This window comes from Nelumbo lutea, chromosome 4, assembly GCF_056320005.1.
Source record: "Nelumbo lutea isolate HS-2025 chromosome 4, American lotus-T2T, whole genome shotgun sequence".
NCBI classification, from domain to species: domain Eukaryota; kingdom Viridiplantae; phylum Streptophyta; class Magnoliopsida; order Proteales; family Nelumbonaceae; genus Nelumbo; species Nelumbo lutea.
In genome coordinates this window covers 15,864,651-15,888,899 of record NC_142687.1, presented here as the reverse complement: position 1 = coordinate 15,888,899, position 24,249 = coordinate 15,864,651, and the positions used below count along the sequence as shown (strand labels likewise).

General features: G+C 40.2%; 2 protein-coding genes across 2 annotated transcripts; one reads left to right on the top strand and one right to left on the bottom strand.

The window, feature by feature from the left end:
- Positions 1-617: 617 nt before the first annotated feature.
- On the bottom strand, positions 618-6,038 carry LOC148854166 (2-aminoethanethiol dioxygenase, putative (DUF1637)). The gene is made up of 5 exons (XM_088984454.1): positions 5,279-6,038; positions 3,191-3,309; positions 2,924-3,086; positions 1,483-1,701; positions 618-1,117 (listed from the first exon to the last, which is right to left on the bottom strand). Exons 1-5 carry the CDS (start codon positions 5,511-5,513, stop codon positions 990-992), a joined length of 864 nt encoding a protein of 287 aa, XP_088840580.1. The 5' UTR covers positions 5,514-6,038; the 3' UTR covers positions 618-989.
- Positions 6,039-22,123: 16,085 nt separating this feature from the next.
- On the top strand, positions 22,124-22,549 carry LOC148854165 (uncharacterized). Its single transcript, XM_088984827.1, has one exon. The coding sequence runs from the start codon at positions 22,124-22,126 to the stop codon at positions 22,547-22,549; it is 426 nt and encodes a 141-aa protein (XP_088840953.1).
- The last annotated feature ends 1,700 nt before the right edge of the window (positions 22,550-24,249 follow it).

The following is a 24,249-nucleotide window of genomic DNA, read 5'->3' as shown; positions in this document are numbered from 1 at the left end:
ATTGGCACTCCTAAACCAATATCCCTTGCGGGACGACCCTAGCTAATGGCTAGCATGGCTACTAGGGTTCCTCATGGGCGCATACATGCTCATGGAGACAATGCATGGACTGGCACTATGCTACTAACACTCAAGGGAGGCTTGGCATGCAGGCATGGCTCAATTATGGTCCTTCACCACGCTAGTCCCTTGCCTAAGCTAAATGAACTATCCCGTTGCCCATAGCGCACAGGTGTGTTCCAGCCCAACGGTTGCCTATCAACATGACACACAGGTGCCCATCATCATTGACATACAGGAATCCCTTTACATCGGCATCAAATCGACTTTCATCATGGCCTTTCCCCTTAATACGTAAGAAATGCCTCCCATGGATTGGCAAGAGCCAACCCAAAGCCCTGGCCATGCAACTTAAGGTCATGATCCAAATACCACTGACCTTGGTGAAACCATCTCATCGGACAACTCCTAACCTCGTATCACACAAAAGCTTGTCCTAGCCTGCCTTAGCCTGAACGCAACACAAGTTTCTTCTGCTGTAGAACTACCCCAATGACAAAAGGGCAAAGGCCCGTCGTAAATATACATACATTTCTCACAAGAAATCTACAATTCAATGAACATAAATCAAATCATCATTTTCTTTCATTCTATTACTGATCACATTTCATTTTCCTTTGAAAATGGCTTAAAATTGTTTCTGGTACAAGACATCCCGCTTCCCCACAACTGTGAAACTCGCCGTTCGGTGACCCATCAGAAGTAAATGAAAGAAAATGACCCATGTAGAGTAATGAGAAGATGAACAAGAAGAAATATCCGATGCGTTCGGTGACCCATCTTTTGTTTATGTACACATGCTGTAGAGAGAAAGAGAGCCCCTTGACTTCCAAGAGACCATGAAACTCCTCCGAGAGGAGGAACTGACTGAACAGTGTCTGACAATTTTGGAGAGCCAAGTAATGAGGAGAAGGAAGATCCTTATATAGTCAGTTTCCCACAATTTTTGGGCCTGTGTACATCGCTCCAACTACATTTAAGTCATCTGGTTTCTTCTCTCTCTCTTCCAGCCATGCGTAGCCCTCTCTTTCGTCTTCAGGCACCAACTCTGCATCACCTGAAAATTTTACACAGTACCCCTCTTAAAACACAATGTGAAGAATTTTGGCCTATCCCTTCGATGGGAGTTTCTGTAAACACAAAAGGTAGTTTGGGATAATATGTCAGGAGAGAGAAACAAAGTCCCATCTCCAGATAATCCTAATGATGGTGATGGATCACCAATTGCACATCCTACTCCTGTCCAAAATTGTTCAAGAGCGGCATGCATGCCTGGGTCTGTGGGTTTTATTAACTAGAATCAAGTTAGGGAACAATGTTCTGTTCTCTCCATGTAGTCCAGCTTCACTATTACCATTTCATCCTACTCAAATCAAACAGAAAAACCCAATAAAGCAAATTCAAAAATTAAAAAGAAGATACCTGAAAAGCTGGTGTATGGGAAGTCACGATAGTATGTGCAATGTCGGCCTTCTGGATCAGAATATGGGGGACCCAGCACGTCCAGTACAGCACAGGATGTTATTGCTGTGAAACAGTGCATATTGCCTCCAGCAGCAGGATAAAGTATGGAGGTATTACATGGGGCAGTGAAGTCTGAATCAGTCTTAATCTTAGCCAACCGAATCCCAGTGGGCTGACCTGCAATAATTAACAAAAAGCAAAAGATCAACAGAGTAAACACAACTTGCAGAAGTTGAAGGGTTATTGAGGAGGAGCTAAGACGAAGATTAACAAATTGAGTGCAACACTTAAAACGGCTTTGAAAGCAACAATTGAACCATCCTCACAACTTTGACTTTCAACAGAAGTCATGATGTTAGAACCAGTTGGATGACCCAAACCATTTGCCTTTATTCTTTAGATACTGGAGAAGGTAGACAATCCAGAAAATTAGTAATATTAACTTTTGAGGATAAGCCAACCAAGTTGATCCTTGGCCCAAAGACACCAAAAGCCAATGCAGACTAAGGGTTCGTATGATACCTGCTGAATTGACTGAAATAAATTCCTTAATGCTTTGTCTTTAATGGATAAGCCAGCAAGGAGGTCGTGAGCTCCTTAATTGTTGTACTGGAAATTGAGATGACTATTTTGCCCCTATATATTTCATTACATGATTATTTTATCCACTAAAAGACAAAGCGAAAAAGCTAAGTTCAGCCAATGCAACAGGTATATTGCATAAAGTAGGATCAATAGATATATGATTATGTTATCCATTAAATTATTAAGCTTTTAACACTTGAATTTTTCATTGGTTTTTATCATTTTCATTTGTTTCTTCCCCCAAATACAATACTCGTGAATGATTTTATCCATTGCTCTTTCAGAATGGATTTCCTGAAAGAGTTTCATAACCAAAAGAACACTTTTTTGTTGTCAAAAAACCTTCACAGTAGGTCAACAAGTGAGAAATAGAGTCCCTGATTATTTAGACTACTTTTTTACATCAAACCCATTGCTTGGAATAATGGTAAAATCTTAGGTAGACAGGTGTGAGAATGCAGCCTCAAGTCTGAAACCAGACACTTTGTGCCCAAAAAAATAAAAAAATAAAAATAAATAAAAGAAGTTGGGTCGATATCCAGTCCACCCCTCCTAGCCCAAGATAGCTGGGACCAACATCGGGTATCCATAAAGATTTAAAACTCTCCCACATCCCAAAAACACCAACATTGTCCTCTCACTCGGTGTATTGCAAAACAAATTAAGAAAAACAGAAAAAGTAAAATCACAAGCCCATTTATGTTTCAAAACTAAGTTGAGAAAAATGAGATAAATAGATTAGTGAGAAAGATAGTTTCTGGTGTTTTTTTACAGGTAAAATCTGAACAGTCAAGTTGAACTTGAGAAATCTTACAGTTTGAAGGGTTGGGGTTCTGGTTTGTGCTATGGGGCACATCGGTTGCCCAGTCATACGATTTGATGTGCATGGTCCCAAAGAGTAGCTTACTGAAAACAGTCATGCCTGGATGATTATGTAATGGGATGACGGCAGATGGTGGCAAGCAGAATATCCCAATCTGCAAGAAATCAAGGGATTTCAACACAGAAAAATAAAACTAGTTTCCATGTAAACTAACTAATATTTAATCAAAATTCCTAGTCTCCAGAAAACCTGACATACCGAAAATTTATTGCATTCATAGAGGTGTAGATATGTTATTGGAGGAGCAGCTTCAGTCTCAACTGTCTTAAAATATGGCATGTCAGGACTCAAGCCCACATCTGCAGGTTGCATCCCATCTACACATGAAAAGTTCATCAAGTAAGCATCAAAGAGAAACGAAAGGCATCAACTGAACGTAGTATTTTGGTAATGCTACAAGCCAGGACACCAAAAATGGTTATGGATCTGGGATCAAATGGACTTGTTGCATTCCTTCTTGTTTTTTGTACCAACATACATAAAAGAAGAATAAAACAGGTAAAGAAGAGGACAAAGATCTTTCCTCCTTAGAAATCCACTACGTCAAGGGAGAGGGGGACGAGGATTTACTTAACAAATGCATCTTTTTCCTCCTTTTGATGGATCCTAACAAATGTATATATCAGCCTATATGTTTCATCGAGATCAGCATGGAGATTATTGGCCCATATGCAGAACCCAACCGTAATCCATTGTCAATAACTGGGGGAAAAAACTTCACTACAATTACCCCCAGAGACGAATGTAGTCCAAATGACAAAGGTGGTGTGTATCATTGTATGTACAGGTCTTTCCATCAAGTGTCCTTTTATAGGTGCTCACTCCCCAACATTCTTCCCTCACATCACAGACGAACCAATCTAGATCAATAGTCTAGATTGTATACCTATCTTCTTCCTCAACTACCCTTATTCAACTTGATCATAACCATTTATAAGTAGAATTTACTCAAGACTTATAATTAACACTTCGTTGTTTCATCACTTACCAGTTTCCAATCAAGTCAACTATGTAGATCATAATCCAGATATGATCAATAGCTGTATGTTTATGTCTCACGATGCTTACACGCTCATTATGATAATGCATATGCAACTGGTGCATGATTGTATGTATGCAGAGACAATATTTATCATACATATATCCAATAAAAGAAAATTATTGGCTTTGGATTTGTTCATGATCTGCTGCTTTGCTCTGATCAAGGGCTTTTTAGCTACATGATCCAATAAAGATCAGCACAAGAAGGTAAATGGAAAAGTTGGGGATCATAGCCATAGGTGTTGTTGAAAATCCAAAAGATAGTCAATGATTTCATGATGCTGAATCTATGATGGGGTCGATCAAAAAACAAGATCCACAAGCGCAGGAAGAATTTACATCTGAGGGAGTATTTAGTGTTATTAGGAATATAAAAATCACATTGCATTCACGTATAAAATCCATGGAGCCTCTAAAACGAAGTTCAATTTTATGTGTACGCGCGTTTTCACGTTATGCATCCACATACATTGCATCCCCTAAACGTAAGGAGGAGACAAACACGACCGACATGGGAAAGATTAAACACAACCCAATAAAAGAAAATTCATAGCAACAAGCAAGCAACAAAATTCCACAAAAGTTGACAACCATAGAAAAGGTTAAGAATTTACTGGTCCATTGATTTAACAGGCACCCGAAGCTACAGCCATAACAACTGATATATACAAGAGGGAAAAAATAACGAATTTGTACTAATTACTTCTTAATTAAAGAGTTATCAGACATAGAGTAGTAATCAACATGTCCCACAGAAAGGTGCATAAATAAAATAAAACATGAAATGAAATGAAATGAAATATGATTTCATGCTTCATAGACAACAAGGAAAGTGAAGCTAAAAACTGAAAAAAGAAATGCAACTTAAGAAATTGGGTGGAAACATTTTTGATCAGGGAAGAGAAACAAGACCAAGTTATTAGAATACTCTCGTAAGGTAAGGTTGGAGTGTAATAACAAGGATGCCTAGAGAAGAGAAGCACCAAACCCAACTCCCAAAGCAACAAACCAGCAGCTGTAATTCCGAGAAAGATAACAATGTAATTCAATTATTATTGAATTGTCCTGAAGCTATGTTATATGTAAACTTTCAAATATGAATATATGGAGTTCTTAATTTTGAGGCACAACCAAATAAAAAGGAAAACACCCAATAAACAAACAAGAGGAAAGAAGACCAGAAGCATTAGTAGTTGAATAACTTGAATTACGTCACCAAACAACAAGAGAAACGGAAGCTCGTACCAAGAACCGACCGTAGTCGTTCAACATCCTTGGCATGATGAACAATCCCAGCACCACCTCTGGCAAACACTTCCTTGCACGTCCGGAAAAGCTCCTTAACGACGCTCTCCGTCGGTTTCTTTTGACGCCTCCGGCCTTTCTTCGATTTGTTGTTATTGTTGCCGTTGCTCTTCTCCTTGGGCAAATCTCGAAAATTCTGCCCTTTACGATCGATCAAGTTCGTTTCGATCCTCATTTAATTAAAACAGAGAACTCAGAACCAGAAGGGGCAAGAGAGGGGAAGGGGCCGCAGTAAATCCGAGATGGGTATCGCGAGATACCCAATAAAATGAAGAATTAAGAGATGGGTATCGACGAGGACAATCAGAATACGTCCATGAAACAATCTATAATAGTGTTGTGGAGACAGAGAGAGAAAGAGAGGAGAGTGAAGGTGGATTGATATTTTTGGGTTAGTTTATTAAGGTTGTTTTGGTTACTGTTGGATGTTTGAGAGAGAGAGAGGGGGAGAGAGAGGAAAGAGATGGGTGGGGACTGGGTTCCCTAATGAAGCTGATGGAGAAGGGCATATAAAGGGAGACACGTTAGGGCTTTGATGAAAATATTATTTGTTTTGGGAGGGAAGAAACCAGGGGCCATGCAAAGCTTTCCAGTGGGCTATTCAAACAGCGGATTTTTATTTCCTTCAGGGATGAACGAGTTGTGTGTCGATGTCGATGTCGACTCCACTCCATTCCAAGTTTCAAACTCCGGAATCCCTAATGCCTCCAACTATACAAGGCTTATAAGCATTTACTTCAACATTTTTATGAAAACAGCAATTACTTAACTTCATTAATGGCATCAAAATTCAAGATTAAATTATTTTTAATTTATTAATAAAATAACAATGAGTTGTAGAATTACTAAAACGCCTTCGTGATATAGAATTACTGACATGTGAACCCATGTTGGTCAATTTGGGATTTCATCGATTAAGGTGTTTAATCGAGGGTCTGAAACTATTATAGAAATGGTCAGGTAAATATAATATAAGGGTTAACCGGTTAAGCTTAGACTTTGATTATTCTAATTTGGTGGTTGCTATTGCCACTTGACCATCCAGATTAAAGAGCCGTTTCCCGTTTGATGGTCGGGTGAAGTGGCTGAATTGAATTGAATGATTTATTGCTTTGTTTTCTAGTGAATAAAATAATGAAGTATAAATTTTGAGGATATATTAATTCATTAATTTCAGTTTCAGCCATTAATGAGCTAACAACCTCTTAAAAACTTGTATGCTCTTATGTAACAGCTGAAGTGACTGAAGTAATAGCTCATTGTTTTGTCTTTTAGTGAATAATATTTTAAAAAGATACTGGGTTTTTAATGGCTGAACTCTGAAATTGTATAGATTAATATATTTTAAATATACGGTTATTTAATTATTTTATCTATTAAAAGATAAAGCAATAAATTCTTCAGTTCAGCAAAACGGCCAAGACAATGAAAAAAGCCATTAAGTTCAGTCACCTTAGCTATTATCAAAGGCCTCATAAAAGTTCCAGATATATATAACCAGAAAAGAAAAGGGAAAAAAATTAAGTTTTATGGAGAGGAGAAAATTAATTAGGAATTTTATTTTAATTGACCAATAATTTTCGTATTTGGTTTTTAATAATTGTAGATCCTATATCATAGGTTAAATAACTTTTTAATATAAAAAATAATTGTCAAAGCACTATAGAATAAAATTGCCCTTCATATAATAAAGTTTTATGGATAATGTGATTAATTGTTTAACTTATATGAAAAATACTTTTGATAAAAATAACATGGGATAAGTGCATACGTGCATTTATCCAAATAAATGACTTACTAATAAAGAAAGGGACCTTTTAGGTGGTGGACATTTGTATTTTTCTTTTTTTAAAGAACTAATTAATGTATTGTTGGAAAATGTAAAGAACTTAATAAAATTGGGTGCTAAGTGGATTTCAATTCGATCCCAAAGCAATTCATCTGAAATAATAATAAACCTTTTTTTCTCACCCCAAAAAATAACAATAAGGGTTAGTTTTGATTTACAGTGAGAACCGAAACCGGAAAGATCCATTCTCATAATTTGTTCGGTTCAAACAGGATTTTAAAAAATTTATTCTCATAATTTATTTGGTTCAAACAGGAATTAAAATAAGCTAAAATAGGATTTCATTCCCAAAATAGGGAAATACTATTCCACCGGAAATAAGAACCAGATTCTAATTCCATCCAACCAAATAGACAAAATCAGAATGAATCATTCCGATTCTAGACCCTATTCCAATAAACCAAACGGGACCTAAGTTTCTTAAATTAAAATGTTGTAGTGGCAATGGTGAATCATTCACGCTAAATGATGATGACAAGTATGGTAGACATAATGTTGCCAATTGGTGAATTCAAGTAAAAAGTGTAATTAGGTCGAATCTTATCTGATTGCATATTTAGGGTGATTTTCGCACCCGGACCCGGACCCGGACCGTTTTCTCCTTGAGGAGTGTGCCAAGAAAATGGTCTCTACTATTCTCTGTTTCGGAATCCAAAATGTTTAGACGAACAAGTAAGAGAGAAAGTGACTGAGAATGATCTGCCGAGTTCAAGCATTCAAAAGTTGCTTTTGAAGACGAGAGCATTCGCACGTAGAATAATGGTTTTCAGTTTTCAAACAGCCAAGGAGAGAACTAGTGTCCTCTTTTGTCATCGAGATTCGTTTTGAAAAACAGTGAAAACTATTTCAACACCATTGCCAAGATTAGAAATACCTAAATGAGGTTGACCGGAAAATTTGGATCGGATCTTGATTACGAATCCTTTCATAAAATCAACCAAAATTGGAGGAAGTAAAAGTGGGATGTGATTTTGTTTCTTAAAACAAGTATAGTTTTGCTTTGGGACAGTTGTTTTTTTGGAAACAAAACCAAAATCATATTGCCTAATTCCCATTTATTGATTAAGGCTGCATTTGGTATTGTTTACTTTAAAGGATTTATCTCTTTTTTTATATTAAAAATTTAGTTTATAAAAGTATTTTAACTGAAAAGAAGATAAATCCTTAAAATAAGAAATGTTAAATACAACCTAAAAATTATTTGAGGCAATGATAATATTATCAACTCAGATCAGATCCTTTGCCATAAGGCCTTAAATCGAAAAATTAAAAGAAGAAAAATAAATATATATTCAGATCAGATTATTACATAAATAGGTATGGTCCATGTTCAAGCAATGATCCAGATCCATCAGAAGTCTTAGAATCGGGCGTGCATGCATGCATATGTTCACGGGCCTACTGTGTCTACAGTGAATGTAAGTCTTCTAGAATTTAGCAGAGGTTGCGCCTCCTAAATGTGGAATTTTGTTAACAACAACAGTAGGGCAAGAATGTTTCCAAGTTAAAGATATTAGGGTCCGTTTGATACACAGTCGAAATTGGAATTGGAATCCAAATTAGAATTGAAATTGTATATTTTACATAGTAGTTGAAATCAGTTAGAACTAGATTTCTTTCTATATGTTTGATATGGATGCTACATATATATGTGTGGATTGGAAGTATCATTTTCTGATAAAGCAATGTTTTTTTTTTGTTTGGATAGGTATGATGTTTTCAGGAACAACGTCACCTTCTATTTAATATCAGTGTTCTATATATATATATATCTGTTTTCAGCACTAGTACCCATTATAACTCTACGTCAATGACACATCATGTCTTCATTAACAATAATAAAATCTAATATTAAAAACGTTAAATTTGACATTACTTCAAACCACGCTTTTGCTTTTTTAATTTTTAAGATGTGGCTTAAAACACTATTTTTTTATGGAAAAAACAGTTCCAAATATATTAATGTTTTCTAGAACACTAATTTTTTCAATGTAGTATTAATATATAACCATTTTTTCAATGCCAAACATAACCATTCCCTCAAATAATACCATTAACCAAATAATTGAAATCAAAATGATAGATTCCAATTCTAAACCCTTATTTCCGAAGACCAAACTGGCCCCTATAATTCTAGTGAATGAATGTGGACAATTGACAGTCTGACAGAGTGACAGCAAGAGGCAAGAGCAGCTCAGTCTTCTCTGTTGAGTGTTGAATACCAACAAACTCTAATGTTGTTCTTTCACCCGATTACCTTGACCGTCCATAGTCTATGTACCCATTGGATGTTTACCAAAAGACAAAGAACCCATTGGATAGGCATTGATATTCGAAAGAAGTCAGCTTGATTGATTGGTAAAAGTGCCAAATAATAAAGCACTACCATAAGCCAGCCGTGCTATCTCCACTCTACTCACCCCCTGACAGTACCAACCACAGACACAGAAGCGAGCGAAACAAATGAAAATTTGAAAGTATATGGATACAACATAAATGTTTGCGATTTCTTTCTATTTTTCTTCTGTTTCAAGTTTAGACTTGAGATAGATGAGTGCACCAAAAAAACGAAAAAAGGGAGAAGACATGGAGAAGGGGTTAACTACCAAAAGGAGCTCACTTCACACGTTCTTCTATTGAGTATTGACCGACGTCGACGTGCCAAAAGCATGGACGGACCGATTTCATCTCAATCCAGCTACAGTCTCATCTTTATTAGTTTATTGCAAAGTAGTAACGTAAGCATCGCGAAAAGCGGCAACAACAGCACTAGTGTTGGATTTGAATTGTTGTTTTCGGAATCCAACGACAGCATCGAGTGTAAAATAAATAAATAATAAAAATCAAATCTCTCTCTTCGTGTTGCCGTTTTTTTGGGTTTTCATGCGTACGACAACATCCTACTGTGCTGTGTTTGAAGCCATCTTTTAAATGGTCCCACATTAGATATTAGCCAGCTACTATTAATTGTTAAATCTGATGAACCGCCGCTTCTCCGCAACACATACCAGGTAAGGATAAGCGGATGGAATTATTACTCATTGGTTGATGATAATCACAAACCCATCAAGTCAAAAGTGGACCCCATCCAGCGATGAAAAGGGTACGCGTTACTATCTCCGCGGCCCTTTCCTCTCATGCCCATCGATGCCACGTGTAATTAAAAATCATAATTAAGAAGAAGTGTCTTTTGCACATATTAGGGAATAAGAAATTGAGAATTTCGGTAGATACCCTCATCTCGACAACCCCGAAAGCTTTATTTATGTATCATATGGACATCCAACTATAAATAGATATTTTTGGTTCGAGGTATGAAATTTTTTTGGAACCACACTCTTTAAATATGTCTTTGGCTACATCTTTTTTGATCTCACTGAATTAAGCACCGGAGTACCTACCCGAGGAATAACTCCTTAGGCCTCTGACCTTTTTCTCGATTACAAATTTCAGTGCACGTCTTCGTCCTCCCACCTCGACCTCATCCAGTTGGCAAGACTATTTGATTGTGTCCTCGGTTTGAAACACCTCGGATTGAACAACATCAGATTAGTAACGTCTGTGAGAAACATACAAAAAGTCATTTCCCAAACCCCTTTCTGTGCACTAAAAGCAACCATGCTTAAAAACACATCCAACCACTCCGGAGCTCGTTCCTCATCTCGAGGATCCCACTTACTTCGCAACTCCCTGCCTTGGGAGCCCTAGCACCAGGCACCAATCGACCCCGCACAGTTCCTTGCCATATAGTAGAAAGTTGATCGCATCCTCACCATGATGGAAACAGTAGAACAACCGGTGCACACCCCCAACCCACTCACCCTGTCGCGCAAGCACCTACCACGGCCGATCCTCGCATCAAGGACTCCAAAAGGTGCCATGCATCCATCCCCGCCTTCTGTGTGTGACGCCCATAGTAAATCACATCGTTCCGACACAAAGAATCCGGTGCGAGAACGACTTGGCCAGCATGTACAACAGCCCCCAATCTCGATAGTCGAATCCAACTCAATTCGAAATCGACAGGTAGCTCTGAAAGCAGAGAAATCCATCAATGTGGCACCGGTAGAAAGGGACGCCGATATCAGGGACCTGCGACAATGATTGGTCGATTTGGAATGCAACCAAGCAAATTGCAACGCGGTCCCTCCGATAGCCTGACCAATAGAGCAACATCATGGTTAGCAACCTGCAAAAGAGCCTGTCTTCGTCAAAGAGATCGTCAACGAGCTTCCCCCAACTGAATGGCGACCTCCTCGGTTCGAGAAGTGCGATGGAGCCTGAGATCCAAACAACCATATTAAAGGGTTAAAGGCAATAATGATGTTGCACTGCTCCTCCGAAGGTCTCATGTGCAAGGCCTTCATCACCACCCTCTACAGTCGCCAAAACCTACTACGCCTTCCTTCTGCAATAGTCAATATCCTCATGGGAACAATTGGACACAATTCTTGGCATAGTTCACCGCCAACCAAAGGCACTGGAAGACATCGACCAGTCTCATGCATGTACGGCAAAGGAAATGAGAGACCTTGAAGGAATACTTGGTGATGTTCAATGTTGAGGACCTTCAAGTTCGGAATCTAGACCAGTTAGTGGCTGTGACCGCCATCATGAGTGGCATGCGCTCCTCAATGTTCAGTTTCTCTTTGCAAAAGAACCCTCCACCCAACATGACCATGCTCATGAAGCATGCACAAAAGTATATGAACACTAAAGAATCCCAAGCGCTGCGCAGGGAGGATGAAGACCAACACAACCGAAAGCACAAAGACCACGATGGCCGAAGATCGAACCAAGACGCCAAGAGGTAAGATTGCCGACCTAACCATAGACTAAGGACCCCGCCACCAACGTATCACAACTTCACACCACTCAACGCTCTACAGGATGACATACTAATGCAAAACCGCAACCACAGCTTCGTCAAGTGGCCCGAGAAGATGAAAACCCATGGCAACAAGAAAAATCGAGACAAGTAATGCGATTTCCACTGAGACAACGACCACGACACTAAGAGTTGCAATGAGCTTCACCACCACATGGAAGACCTCATCCGATATGGATACCTCCGTGGGTTCATCGATATCAAAGAGCCCCCAGCTCGAGCTCACCCAGATAGGGTCATCACCATCATCTCAGGTGGGACGACCCTTAAAGGGGGAAACTAGGAGCAGAAGACCTACTCCGAGGAGCTGGAGTGCCACGACTAATATGTACTGATGGCAAACGGCGTCGAGCACTAAAGACAACTAACATGTACAAATTCAATAAATAAAGAATTTTCTTCAAGCACAAATGACCAAACGCCCACACATAGTCGAGCTGAACTTTGTGCACCCTCCCGACTCGCAGTTGGAGTAGAACTAACTGAAGACCATGGCTAGCCAAGTCAAAGAGCGTGAAACTCTCTAAGACCATGTGCCATTGAGTTCTCTGACAATGTTGAGAGCTTGGAAGCACCTCAGCCAGCATAAGGCCGAGGCCACTAAGTCAAAGACCTCGATCAGTGAAAATCAGAGCCAAAGACCTCGATTAGCATAGGACCGAGGCCATAAAGCCAAAGACCTTAGCCAATATGAGACCGAGGCCACAAAGCCAAAGACCTCTGCCAGCAAAGGCTGAACACCTCAGCCAATATGAGACCAAGGCCAGGAAGTCAAAGACCCCAACCATCTAGCGTCAAGTCCAAGACCTCGGCCAAAGACCCCTACAACAGTGTCAAGTCTGAAACCCCAACTAGCCTAAGAGCAAGTACAGAAGCACGGCCTATGGTCCCTACGGAGCAACCTAATTCCGAAGTGCAACAACTTAGAAAAAGAAGGAAAAAACAACACAACGTGCTCAACAAAAGGACCAAACTTCCATTAATGAAAAAGTCGATACAATCATTATAAGCTTAGCATACCAAGTTGTGTACAATGAACAAAAAAGAAGGGAAGAGATAGCACATTAATTTTCCACTAAGGGGTCCTCAACACGCTCCTAGGCATCGGCAATGACAACATCTTTGCGCTTAGGCTCTTCGGTATTGAATAGGCCGAACTCCTGAATGCCACTGGCCACCTTCGAGACTAACGCATATCCCGCCGCTGATAGAGAGAAAATCCCTCCTGCCAAGAGTTGGTAGCATAGTCATTCAGCTCGTTTTGATGAGCCTCCGAAGCTTTATACTCAACGATGCCCTCCTCTTTCACCCCAACTATCTTCGCCTTGGCCTCCTCGAGCCCCTTCCTCAGCACCTCCCATGCTTCTTTGAGATCATGGACGTGGCCCTTCAGATTGAGGATGGTGTCATCCCTCTCCTCGATGCCGCACTTCAGCTCAGCCAACTCCGCCTTCAACTAGGTGTTCTCGATCTCTCACAACTAATAAAATCACCACAACCAACGACTGAACAAATCAACTACAGGGCACCGAATAGTTAGTACAAAAGAAAAGAGAAACAAGGAAAAATAAGTAAAGCCAAACTTACCGCCATGATCTGATGGAGAGTCACACTCTCCAGGAAGTTGCTAGTGTGGTTACTGGCTTCCTTCCTAATACTAGGGAGCATCACACTCCGGGCAAGCTGTTCGACCACCCCCTTTGTCTCAAGGGTATCCTCCGACTGAACTGATCATTGTAGCATGTACACACCGACTGAGCCCACAGCTAAAGCATATTGTGTAGCATCCCCCCTCTGTAACGAAGACCGCTTAAGCCAAATTGTGGCCTCCTCGGAGTCAACCACCATGACTTCCTCTGTTAACCTTAGCCTCTTCCCCTATCGAGGCTGCACTCTATCAAATGGTATTGAAGCTCCACGGCCCTGGGCTGCGTCCCCAAGGTCCTAGCCGCCTATGCCATCCTCATGGTCACGACCCGCATATGTCGAGCTCTCTCCTTAGCACCATCCATGTCCGAATCTTCACAAATCACCACAAAGTTAAAACCAAGTGAAGGCAAGCTCACAAAAAAAAAAGGAGACTGTGCAGCCCACAGACCAGGCTGGGATTGCTTGGCTAAAGGGCACATCAGCCCAGCCAAGGTCAGCAATCGGGACCACGTGAACTCCCTGAAGTGCACCCGCACTATCCTCCTCACAATAGTTGTCTTCTCATTTGACAACTCAACCTAGGAAGAACCCTTATTTTTGGTCCTTGGAACATACATGATGAGGGAGAACGGCCAACCTCCTCGGCACTTCACAAAGGAGAAACCTTCGTTCTAGTGCTAATGGAAGAAGAAGCCCCAATGAGCACCTTGGTGTTTGGCTTGTCTAATAGGTAGTAGTACCCCTGCTTGTGCTTCTTCAAGAGGAGAACGTATCTAAACATCGGCAAGGTAATCTCAATATCCTTAAGAGTACAGTAGTAGAGCAACCCAACCAAGTACCGAAACGAGTTCGACATCAACTAAAGAGGCAAGACCCAATACCACCTCGGGATGGCCACTACCCGGGATCTAAAGGGAACCTAAGACTGGCAATCAATCTATGGACATACATACAAATCTCCCTAGGATGGGCCGAAGTGGCCCTCTCCCCGATCCCAAGACACCTCAGTTCGTACTCCTCGGGAATGTGATACACTTCTCGAATTTAAACCAGGTTGCCCAGAGAAAGGCTACACAAAGCCAAGGCAAACCGATTCTCAAATCCCCTCTCGAGGGCTTGCTCTTTCGACTCCACATCTGCTTCATCCGCTTCGTTGGCACCAGTCTCCCAGGCACCAATTTCTTGGACCTTAGCGTCACCCTCCTCACCAACCTCAGTCACATTGGCATTGGTCTCCGGTGCCCTAACCTCGGTTGCCTCGTGCCAAGGACTACCCTCACTATCATCCCCCAAAGTATACCCAATGGAAAGGGAAGGCAGGGAAGACATAGTGGAAGACATCTTACCAAAGAAAAAAGAAGTTCAGGACACCTGAGATATCAAGCAAGGGACGTCAGCCAAACTCCAAGGCACAAACTCTTCCCAAATGACAAAGTGAAATGGCTCACCTACCCCCTTTCTATAAAGGCAACCAATGGTCCAAATGAAATCAAATCAATAGTACCGATTCGACGTTGCACTTCATACGCGCATGACCTCGGGAAGATGAAATGACGCGTCTTCCAACTCGTATCTTAAACAGCACGAGCATTGAACTGGCTGGTCCGCCCAACAAATCGATCTCACCCTGGGCCAATTAACTCAAAGACACTAGAGTTCTTCAATCGAGGATCGCAGAAGTCCTCCATGCCCAACCGCGATTGAGCACCACACTCCTCGACTTTAGAACTGGGGGAGTGGTGTCTGGGTGATGGAAGAGTTCGCCAAAGATGTCACGTGGCTACCTCCGAGGCCTCCCCCTTCTTAAGCCACTTTGACGCCACGCTTAACGGAAAAGCACGATTAAGAAGGAGTGTCCCACATGGACAAGGAAATGGACTCCGTCGGGAAAGAGGAAACCTCCTAAAGACCTTGGCAGACACCCTCATCTCGACAATCCCAGAAGCCCTATTCATTTAGGACACATGCACCCAACTATAAATAGGTACTCCCTGCTCGAGGTAAAGGACCTTTTAGAACTATACTCTTTGAATAGTTCTTTGCATTATCTCTTTGGCCCAGACCAATGCTATTTCAACCTGCTCAACCTGATCACATCCTTCTCGATCCCACTGACTTAAGAGTTAAAGTACCTACTCGGAGAATAGCTCCTCGAACCTCTCACCTTTCTCGTGATTGCATATCTCAATACATAGCTTCATCTTTTCACGTTAGTCTGGAACACCTAGACAACATAAAAAGCCACACCTATAATTGGATTTGGATTTGGATCATGGTTGATGATATGAGAAATCCCACAAACACAATCATACAATGTAGCTTTATCATAATTTTAATCAATTTTAAGGCGTACTTGTACTCATCGCATGGAGCCCGCCTAACACCAACCACTCTAAGCCTTGTATCGTCGATCTCGTGTGTTAAGCTAAAAAAAGTTAAAAAAAATTAAAAATTAAAAAAGACGCCGTCGGTCCAGAGTTGAAATATTGTTCACAAGTCACACTCACACATTGCTTTGCTTTTTAGATTTTATCAGAATCAGAGACCCAAACACTTTTATCCTCCTGACAAGAACTAGAAAACGACGCTCTCGGCTCCCCCTTTAATTTTATTCACACATGGCTTGACATTTCTTGAATGAATTGCTTCATTTTTTCTTGACTCATCCAGTTGATGCCACCTCTCTGCCTCTCGCTATGACTCAGCAAACTCGGTCAATTTCATCACTACCTTGATCCATTCCTTCCTTTTGTCGCCTTTCCACTTTAAATCCCAAAAAGCCAAACCTCCTTTTTTTTTTCTTAAATTTCTGGTAAAAAATGGCGAAACCATAGTCAGCCTTCAGCCAACCGAAAATTGTCTACCAGCGGTTTTGCCTTTGCCAAATGCCATTATGCCAATGCCAACTAGAGTTAACGGGTTGACCCGATCCAACAACAACTCCTTCAGTAATGAAATGATACCGTTAAGTAAAGTAGGGAAAGGGATGCTAGGTGGGCCGTTGGCAGTTATTATTACGTGAGGCCCAAGCGCCCACCAAGTCAAATTCAAAGCTTGATTCGTCCACTATAACTCTACAACCACAAGTTTGGATATAATTATAAATTTATAATCGAGGTTGTTAAGTGTGAACGAGGCTAGCATGCATGACGAACGGAAGGGTTCACATTCACATAAGTAAGTTGATATGATCTGGTCAATCGTCGGTCGTGGTTGTTGAATTGAAGAGTGAAGACCGGATGTTTCCAGTTTGCTGAATGAATATTGAAGAGGTACTAGCTAGCCTAAACGCAACGTCATGAAGATGAATGAGGATGACGAATTGACGATACAAGATAGTGAAGGGTCAAGGGTCAAGAGTCACCCTGACCCATATTTAAGAATTTAGAATTGTATCGTGACAATTGGTCACGTACTTTTGCTCTTACGATTACTGAAGAGGCACACATGCGCGTCTCTCAGTGGCCCAACCACTACTTTTATAATGTTATCACAAAAGATTCATTTTCAGTTAATTATCCACTTTTTTCTTAGCTAACTTTGCGCTAACGTTGCACGTGCCTGTAATTGCAAGACACCATGCATTCATTAGACCTGGCAATCGGACCGGACCGAGCCGGGTTTGGTTCGGGTCAGAACTTTGTGGGTCCTCTCGGATTGGGTCGGCAAAGGCACAACCCTAACCTTAATATATTAAGGTTAAAATTTAATGGTTCCAACATTCAAGTCAGCTTGTCTTTGATCAAGTCGAGTATAACCATTCAGTTTAATTTGAACAATTCAACTATTCGAACCCCCACCAATTTGAAAATATTTATTGGTGAGAAAAATAGGTAACCTAACAGCAATCCGTGACTCAACCTGACCCGACGTTCCAACCCAATTTATTTTTCGTAGCGTGCTGGTTGGATCATGTTGCCTGATCAATAAATTGGATGATTGGATCAACTTTTTGCCAAGTCTAATCTCAATTAACCTGACTAGCACTCTATTTTTTTGGCATGTCACTCTTTCATTGGATATCGACATCTAATTGAAAAATCAATGATGAAATATGTACTGTGTATTTGTTCGGTCTAGAGATGTTCCACAACAAACTACATTCTAATACACTTCCAACATGATATAACATCACACATTTCATGCATTTTCATGCATGGTAGGTCCCAACTTAGGAATGGCAACAGGGTGGAGACAGTATTCTTAGTCCTCAATCCCGACTTTGAAGCAAAACCATGACCTTGATCCTGATCCTTGTCAGGGATAAAATTGATCTTCCATCCCTAATCTCCGATGAAGATAGATTCCCTAATATGGACCCAAATCTCCAAATTTTTTAAATTAAAACTATTTAAAAAATAGATTTATTTATAATAATGATTTTTTAATATAAAAATATTTTAACATATTTTAATATAAATAAAATTATATATATAATCGGAGTCAGGGCAATCTCCACCCCATGTGAGTATTACTATCAATCCCATCCCTACCCCATCCCCACCAAGACAATTTCCACCCCTGACCCCAATATAGGTTGAGAAAGATAAAAATGGAAAAAAATTGCCATCCCTATCCCAACCTCATGGTGAGAAATTGGGTGTCTTGTTGAAAGTGGGTTGGAACATATTTTGTTGGCAACAGATCCCAACTCCATTGATACAGTTTTCTTTAATAATAATATTGTATTTTGTTTTCTTTTCCTGTAAAGTTATGCAGGTTTTGGTTTATCTTACACCAACTAACCAAACAGTTACAATACTATTTGGAATTAATGTTAATCGAATGCGGATGTGGGGGTTGAAATAGGGAAAAGAAAAGAAAGAAAAGAAAGGATCAATACATGCTGTGTTTGGTTTGAAAGAAAAAGTAGAGAAACATGTACGAGTGTACGTGTGAAATGTTGGAGAATATAAACCTATTTAGGGACCTAATTTAACAGCTTAAAATTTTTAGCTGAACAATTCTTTGAGAAGGAATTATAAAGCATTAAAGTCAGGTCTTTACTTGTCCATCAAATCAAATAGACTTTTGCCGGAGGAAACATCTCAAAATAAATAAACCTATTCCACCTAACAATTTAAGCTAAGTTTTCAGGTTTAAACAGTTAATTGATATGGGATTATCGATTAGGTTTTTCCCATGCCTTGTGAGTTAAGTCTTAAGACTAATCTCCAAACTCCAACATCGCCCACAACGTGTCATCAGACCAGATTTACACTATTACATAAACTTACTCTTTCCCCACTTGCGTGGGTTCCTTATCGAAAAAGAATGCACATATTTTATTCTAGTCAGGTTTTAATTTCAAAAATTTCGCTCAAAAATACTATTGGTTCTTCGAGTTGGGATGAAACTGAAATCTTTATCATTATTTGAAATTTTTACATTGACCAAGGCAATCAAAATTTGATAATTTCGATTGGAATCTTATTCCAACTCAGATAACGGATGAGATGAACCTCATGCTTAGTTCTTTATTTTCTATTGGTCATTTTAAAGCACTCGGGCCGGATGGAGTGCACGCTCTTTTCTATCAACAATGTTGGTCTGAGGTTGGTTCTGATTTGGTAGATTTCATGCAACAAGTTTTCCTTTCTCCAGAAACAATTGCTGAGGTAAATGATACTACTCTTGTCTTAATCCCGAAAAAAGAGGGCATTGACACTCTGAATGATCTTCGACTTATAGGTTTAACAAATGTGTCTTACATGGTAGTGGCCAAAATAATAGCGCTTTAGTTAAAAAGCATATTGAATTCCCTCATTACACCTTTTCAAAATGCTTTTTCACCAAAGCGTCAAATTCTTGATACTAGGATCATTGCTATTGAATCCACACAATGAGACGACTATACGGACGCCATGGAAGCTTTATGTTGAAATTGGACCTATCCAAGGCTTATGATCGAGTGGATTGGGCTTTTCTTCTAAGTAGCTTGTAGTATCTGGGATTTTCTTCTCATTTTTGCTCATTAGTATGGATGTGTCTTTCCACTGCGTCCTTTTATATACTTCTTAATGGTGATCTTGGAGATCCTTTTAAACTGATAAGGGGCCTCAGATGACCCACTCTCTATCCGCCATGAATTGCAGCCACACATCTCTATAGCTCCAATTCATGGCGGGTAGAGAGTGGATAGGAAAAGTGAGTAGAAAATTCTGAGTGGCCTTAGACAAGGTTGTCCACTATCCCTTCATTTGTTTGTCTTATATATGGATATCTTCTCCTGTATGCTTCAGTGTAAATTAGAAGAGGATCTCTATGTTGTTTCAAGATCTCTAGAAATTGCTCAAAAGTAAATCACCTACATTTTGTTGATGATATTTTACTATTTCAAGAAAGCTACTGAAAATGATGAAGTGTTGCAGATGCGGACTTTCCTAACCCAATTTTGAGAGTTCTCAGGCCAAGATATTAATTTCTCTAAATCGTCCATGTATTTCAGTTGCAACTTGCTTTATTAGGGGTGTCACTTATAACAGGTAATTAAGGAGCTCTACCTTGGCTCTCATCTACTATTGCTGAGTAACAGAACTACCAATTGAAAATTTCTTGTTAATAAATAGCAGAACAAACTAAAAAGCTGGAAGACTAATTTTCTTTTTTCATGCTGGACGGGAAATATTAGTTAAAAGCACCCTTACCATCCCCAATTGTTTCATGGCCACCCCCGGCATTTTCCAAAAACTATTTGTAACCAAATTAATTCAGTGGGAAGTGACTTTTGGTGGAGATATAAATGAAGACAACCTCATATTTATCTACCTTCAGAGTTTGAATAAATTCTGAATTACTCCCATAGTATCTGAGTTACTATGGGTACAAATCTTATCAGTCAAGTATCTGAATTACTCCCATAGTTTTTGGAATTATCAGAAAAAGAATTCTGACTCCCATATTTGGCTAAAGTATGTTGGAGTCTAGGACATATCTATTGAAAGGTGCACAATGCCGTCTTGATCCTCTAATTACTCATCAGATACTTGCACTTGAACGGCCACAAAACACGTCCAGCACAAATGACAAATTAGTATCGACGTTTTACATGTGCTTTTGCTATGAAGTTACTCCGATCCGAAACTGCTATATGACTTCCAATCAACATTTTGCCTTGATGGTTGTCTTGTGGAAGGATTTTTGGAACCTTAAAGAATTACCACCTCGGGTTTAGTGTTTCATATGGAGATGATGCTTGCACCAAGATTTACCGGTTCATGGTCAGCTTGCTGTTTTTTTTCAACTAAAGTGAATAATTTATGTCCAACACAGAGGATTTGAATCACCTAGCTATTTCTCTATTGTCCTGTGCAGTTCGGGCGGTTTGGTTTGGATCTTGTTTGGGATTTCATTTAGAGGGTTGTAACAATTGGACAGTTATTTCATGGTTGGCATACTGGTTTTTTCAAATCCCCAATACACCATCAAATGAGTTAAATCTCTTCAGTCAATGTTGGATAAGTCGGTGTAAATTGGTTATGGAACAGGTATCTTTTAATCCCCTTTCGCGGTACAAGCGGCTGCCCAAGCACAAATTTCTGAATTGACACACTTTAAAGAAGGGCATACCAGATTACCTATCCAACCCACTTCCCTTCATTGGCATGATCATATATTTGATTTGTTGTCACTTTTTGCTAATGTAAATTTATTGTAAGTAAATAGGCAGGTGGTTAAGCCAGCCGATAGACTTACTAAACAGGTGTAGCTTAAAGTTGATGGGACTCGAAATTCTGGCATTGGTATCGTCATGCGAGACCCACTGTGGCTCTCTTATTTTACACGCTCTATTTGCCTTACACTCGCAAAATTACGGAGGCCAAAGCATGCACTTTGAGCACACGGGTTTATAGATTGCAAAAGACTTGTCTTTCTCATAGGAGACGCACAAAAGATTGTACTTTCCTTGTCGGAACCTCTCGTTAAGGCTCCTTGGCTGTTAGAATACTACGGTTGGTTATAACCAGCAGACAACTGCAATCTGCCACGTGGCCACGTGGGCAAAATTGGTGACTCATCACCTCTCTCTCTCTCTCTCTCTCTCTCTCTCTCTATATATATATATATATATATCTGTATGTACATGTAAACTATACACGAATGAGAAATTCTTGTTCTGTTTTTCTGTCTCGATACCATTCTTACATGTTGTCAGAGCGGCGATCCGCGTCTCCTTGCTTCCTCTGCATTCCTCGTTTCTTTTCTGCAAATCTTGATTTGGTTTGAGTTCGGTGGATCTTGATCCAGTTGTGCTTCCTCTGCTCAGCAATTCTTGATCCAGTTGTGCTTGCTCTGCTCAACGATTCTTGATCCGGTCATCTCCCTGCAACTTTTGACTCAACCGCGATTGACGCTTTCTTGATTGAGCTATTTCTCTGCAACTGTTCTTGCTATTTACATGGAGATTGAACACAGCTCTCCTTATTTTCTTTCTTCTTCGGACAGTCCAGGAATGATGCTTGTGTCTTGTCCTCTCACCGGCGACAATTATCCCATGTGGCAAAGAGCAATGATCATGAAAGCAAAGAACAAATTAGTCTTTGTTGATGGATCTCTGCCAAAACCGGTAGCTGGTGCTGCGGAATTCAGTACTTGGACCAAATGCAATGCAATGGTCATTGTGTGGATCTTCAACTCCTTAGCAAAGGAAGCCTACAACAGTGTAGCATTCGTCAATACAGCAACAGAAATCTGGAAAGAATTCCAGGATCGTTTTTCACAAGGAAACATTCCTCGGATATACGAATTGAAGCGAAACTTGGCACTGTTGCGTCAAGACGATCTCACTGTTAGTGCATATTTTACAAAACTTAAGACACTTTGAGATGAACTAAATTCTCTCATGGTGTACCCTGAGTGCACTTGTGGAGCTGCCAAGATTTTCTCAATGGAGCGTGACAGAGGCAGACTCCATCAATTTTTTATGGGTCTCAACGAATCGTTTAATACGGTTTGATCAAACATTCTTGGATTTGAGCCTTTTCCTACCTTAAACAAGGCCTATGCCCTCATAATACAAGAGGAGCATCACCAACAAATGATGGTTCCCCGTTCTTTGCAACCTGAAGCTGTAGCACTCACGGCAAGGGATAAAGGTACTGGGGTGTCATGACCAAAACTCCGGTGTGACCATTGCAAAAAGAACAGCCACACCAAGGATCGATGTTATGCTCTCTTTGGATATCCTCCAAAATGGAATCGGCGTCGAAATGACAAAACGCCAACTGATGACTATGGTAAAACCACCCGATCTGCTGCTCTTATAGTTACAGATAATGCAAACCAAACAAATACATCAATGAATCAGAACTCACCGGTGGTTAGCCTAACTATGAACCAATACACTCAATTGATCTCTCTCCTGAATAGAGAATCAACTGACTTTGCAGCCTCAGTCTCAGCTGGTAAGAATACTGCTCCTGTCATTGAATGGATTATTGACAGTGGTGCTTCAGACCACGTGGTATCAAATTTTGATACCTCTATTACTGTCACACCCACAAGCATCCGTCTTCTAAATGGATCACTAACCCGCACAAATTTGCGTGGATCCATTCCCATTGGGTCACATATCCTTCAAGATGTTATGTATGTTCCCACATTTCCTTGCAATCTTCTGTCTGTAAGCAAGATTATACAACAGCTAAATTGCATTGCCATTTTCTTCCCACACTATTGCATCCTTCAGGACCCACTCTCCAAGACTGTGATTGGGATGAGTGAGCTCCGCAATGGGTTATACCATTTCAGATTCCACCACTCTACCACCATTGGTCATTCAATTAGTGTTCATCAGTTCACCACCCTTAGTTATTCATTTTGGCATATGCATTTGGGGCACGCCTCTCGATATCGTTTATCTCTCATTCATGGGATCTTCATTTCTGATTTGAAGTTATGTTGTGATGCATGCCATCAGGCCAAACAAGCTCGCTTGCCATTTTCGGTCAGTAGCACTCGCAGTAAAGAACCTTTTCTTTGGTACATTGTGATATATGGGGAGGCTACAAAGCCCCCTCTCGTTGTGGTGCTAGATATTTTCTCACCTTGGTAGATGATAACACAAGATGTACTTGGGTATACCTATTAAAGCACAAGTCAGAGGCTGGTCAGTACTTGATTTCTTTTTGTGCAATGGTCACTGGAGAGTTTAATACTTCTGTTAAAACAAATTCGTAATGATAATGGCTCTGAATTCTTGTCTGGCCCGGTTCAACATTATTTTACTTCACAAGCTTCATTAAACCTCATGTGTGGACACGCCCCTACAAAATGGGGTGGTAGAAAGAAAACATCGTCATCAATTGGAGGTGGCACAAGCATTGATGTTTCAAGCCTCCCTTCCCATTGCCTTTTGGGGAGAATGTCTACTCATTGCAGCCTATATCATAAACCTACTATCCACCCCATTACTATCTAATGTCTTTCACAAATCCCCATCCTACCACCACCTACGAGTTTTTGGATGCCTTTTTTTTACGCCCAATTACAACCACATCCACATGAAAAATTTGCCCCTCGAAC

Coding starts and splice junctions, on each gene's coding strand:
- LOC148854166 (XM_088984454.1), bottom strand. CDS start 5,513: ATGAGGATCGAAACGAACTTGATCGATCGTAAAGGGCAGAATTTTCGA. Junction 3,310..5,278: donor ACGACTACGGTCGGTTCTTG/GTACGAGCTTCC, acceptor TTTCATGTGTAG/ATGGGATGCAACCTGCAGAT. Junction 1,118..1,482: donor CCCATACACCAGCTTTTCAG/GTATCTTCTTTT, acceptor TAAAATTTTCAG/GTGATGCAGAGTTGGTGCCT.
- LOC148854165 (XM_088984827.1), top strand. CDS start 22,124: ATGGAGATTGAACACAGCTCTCCTTATTTTCTTTCTTCTTCGGACAGT.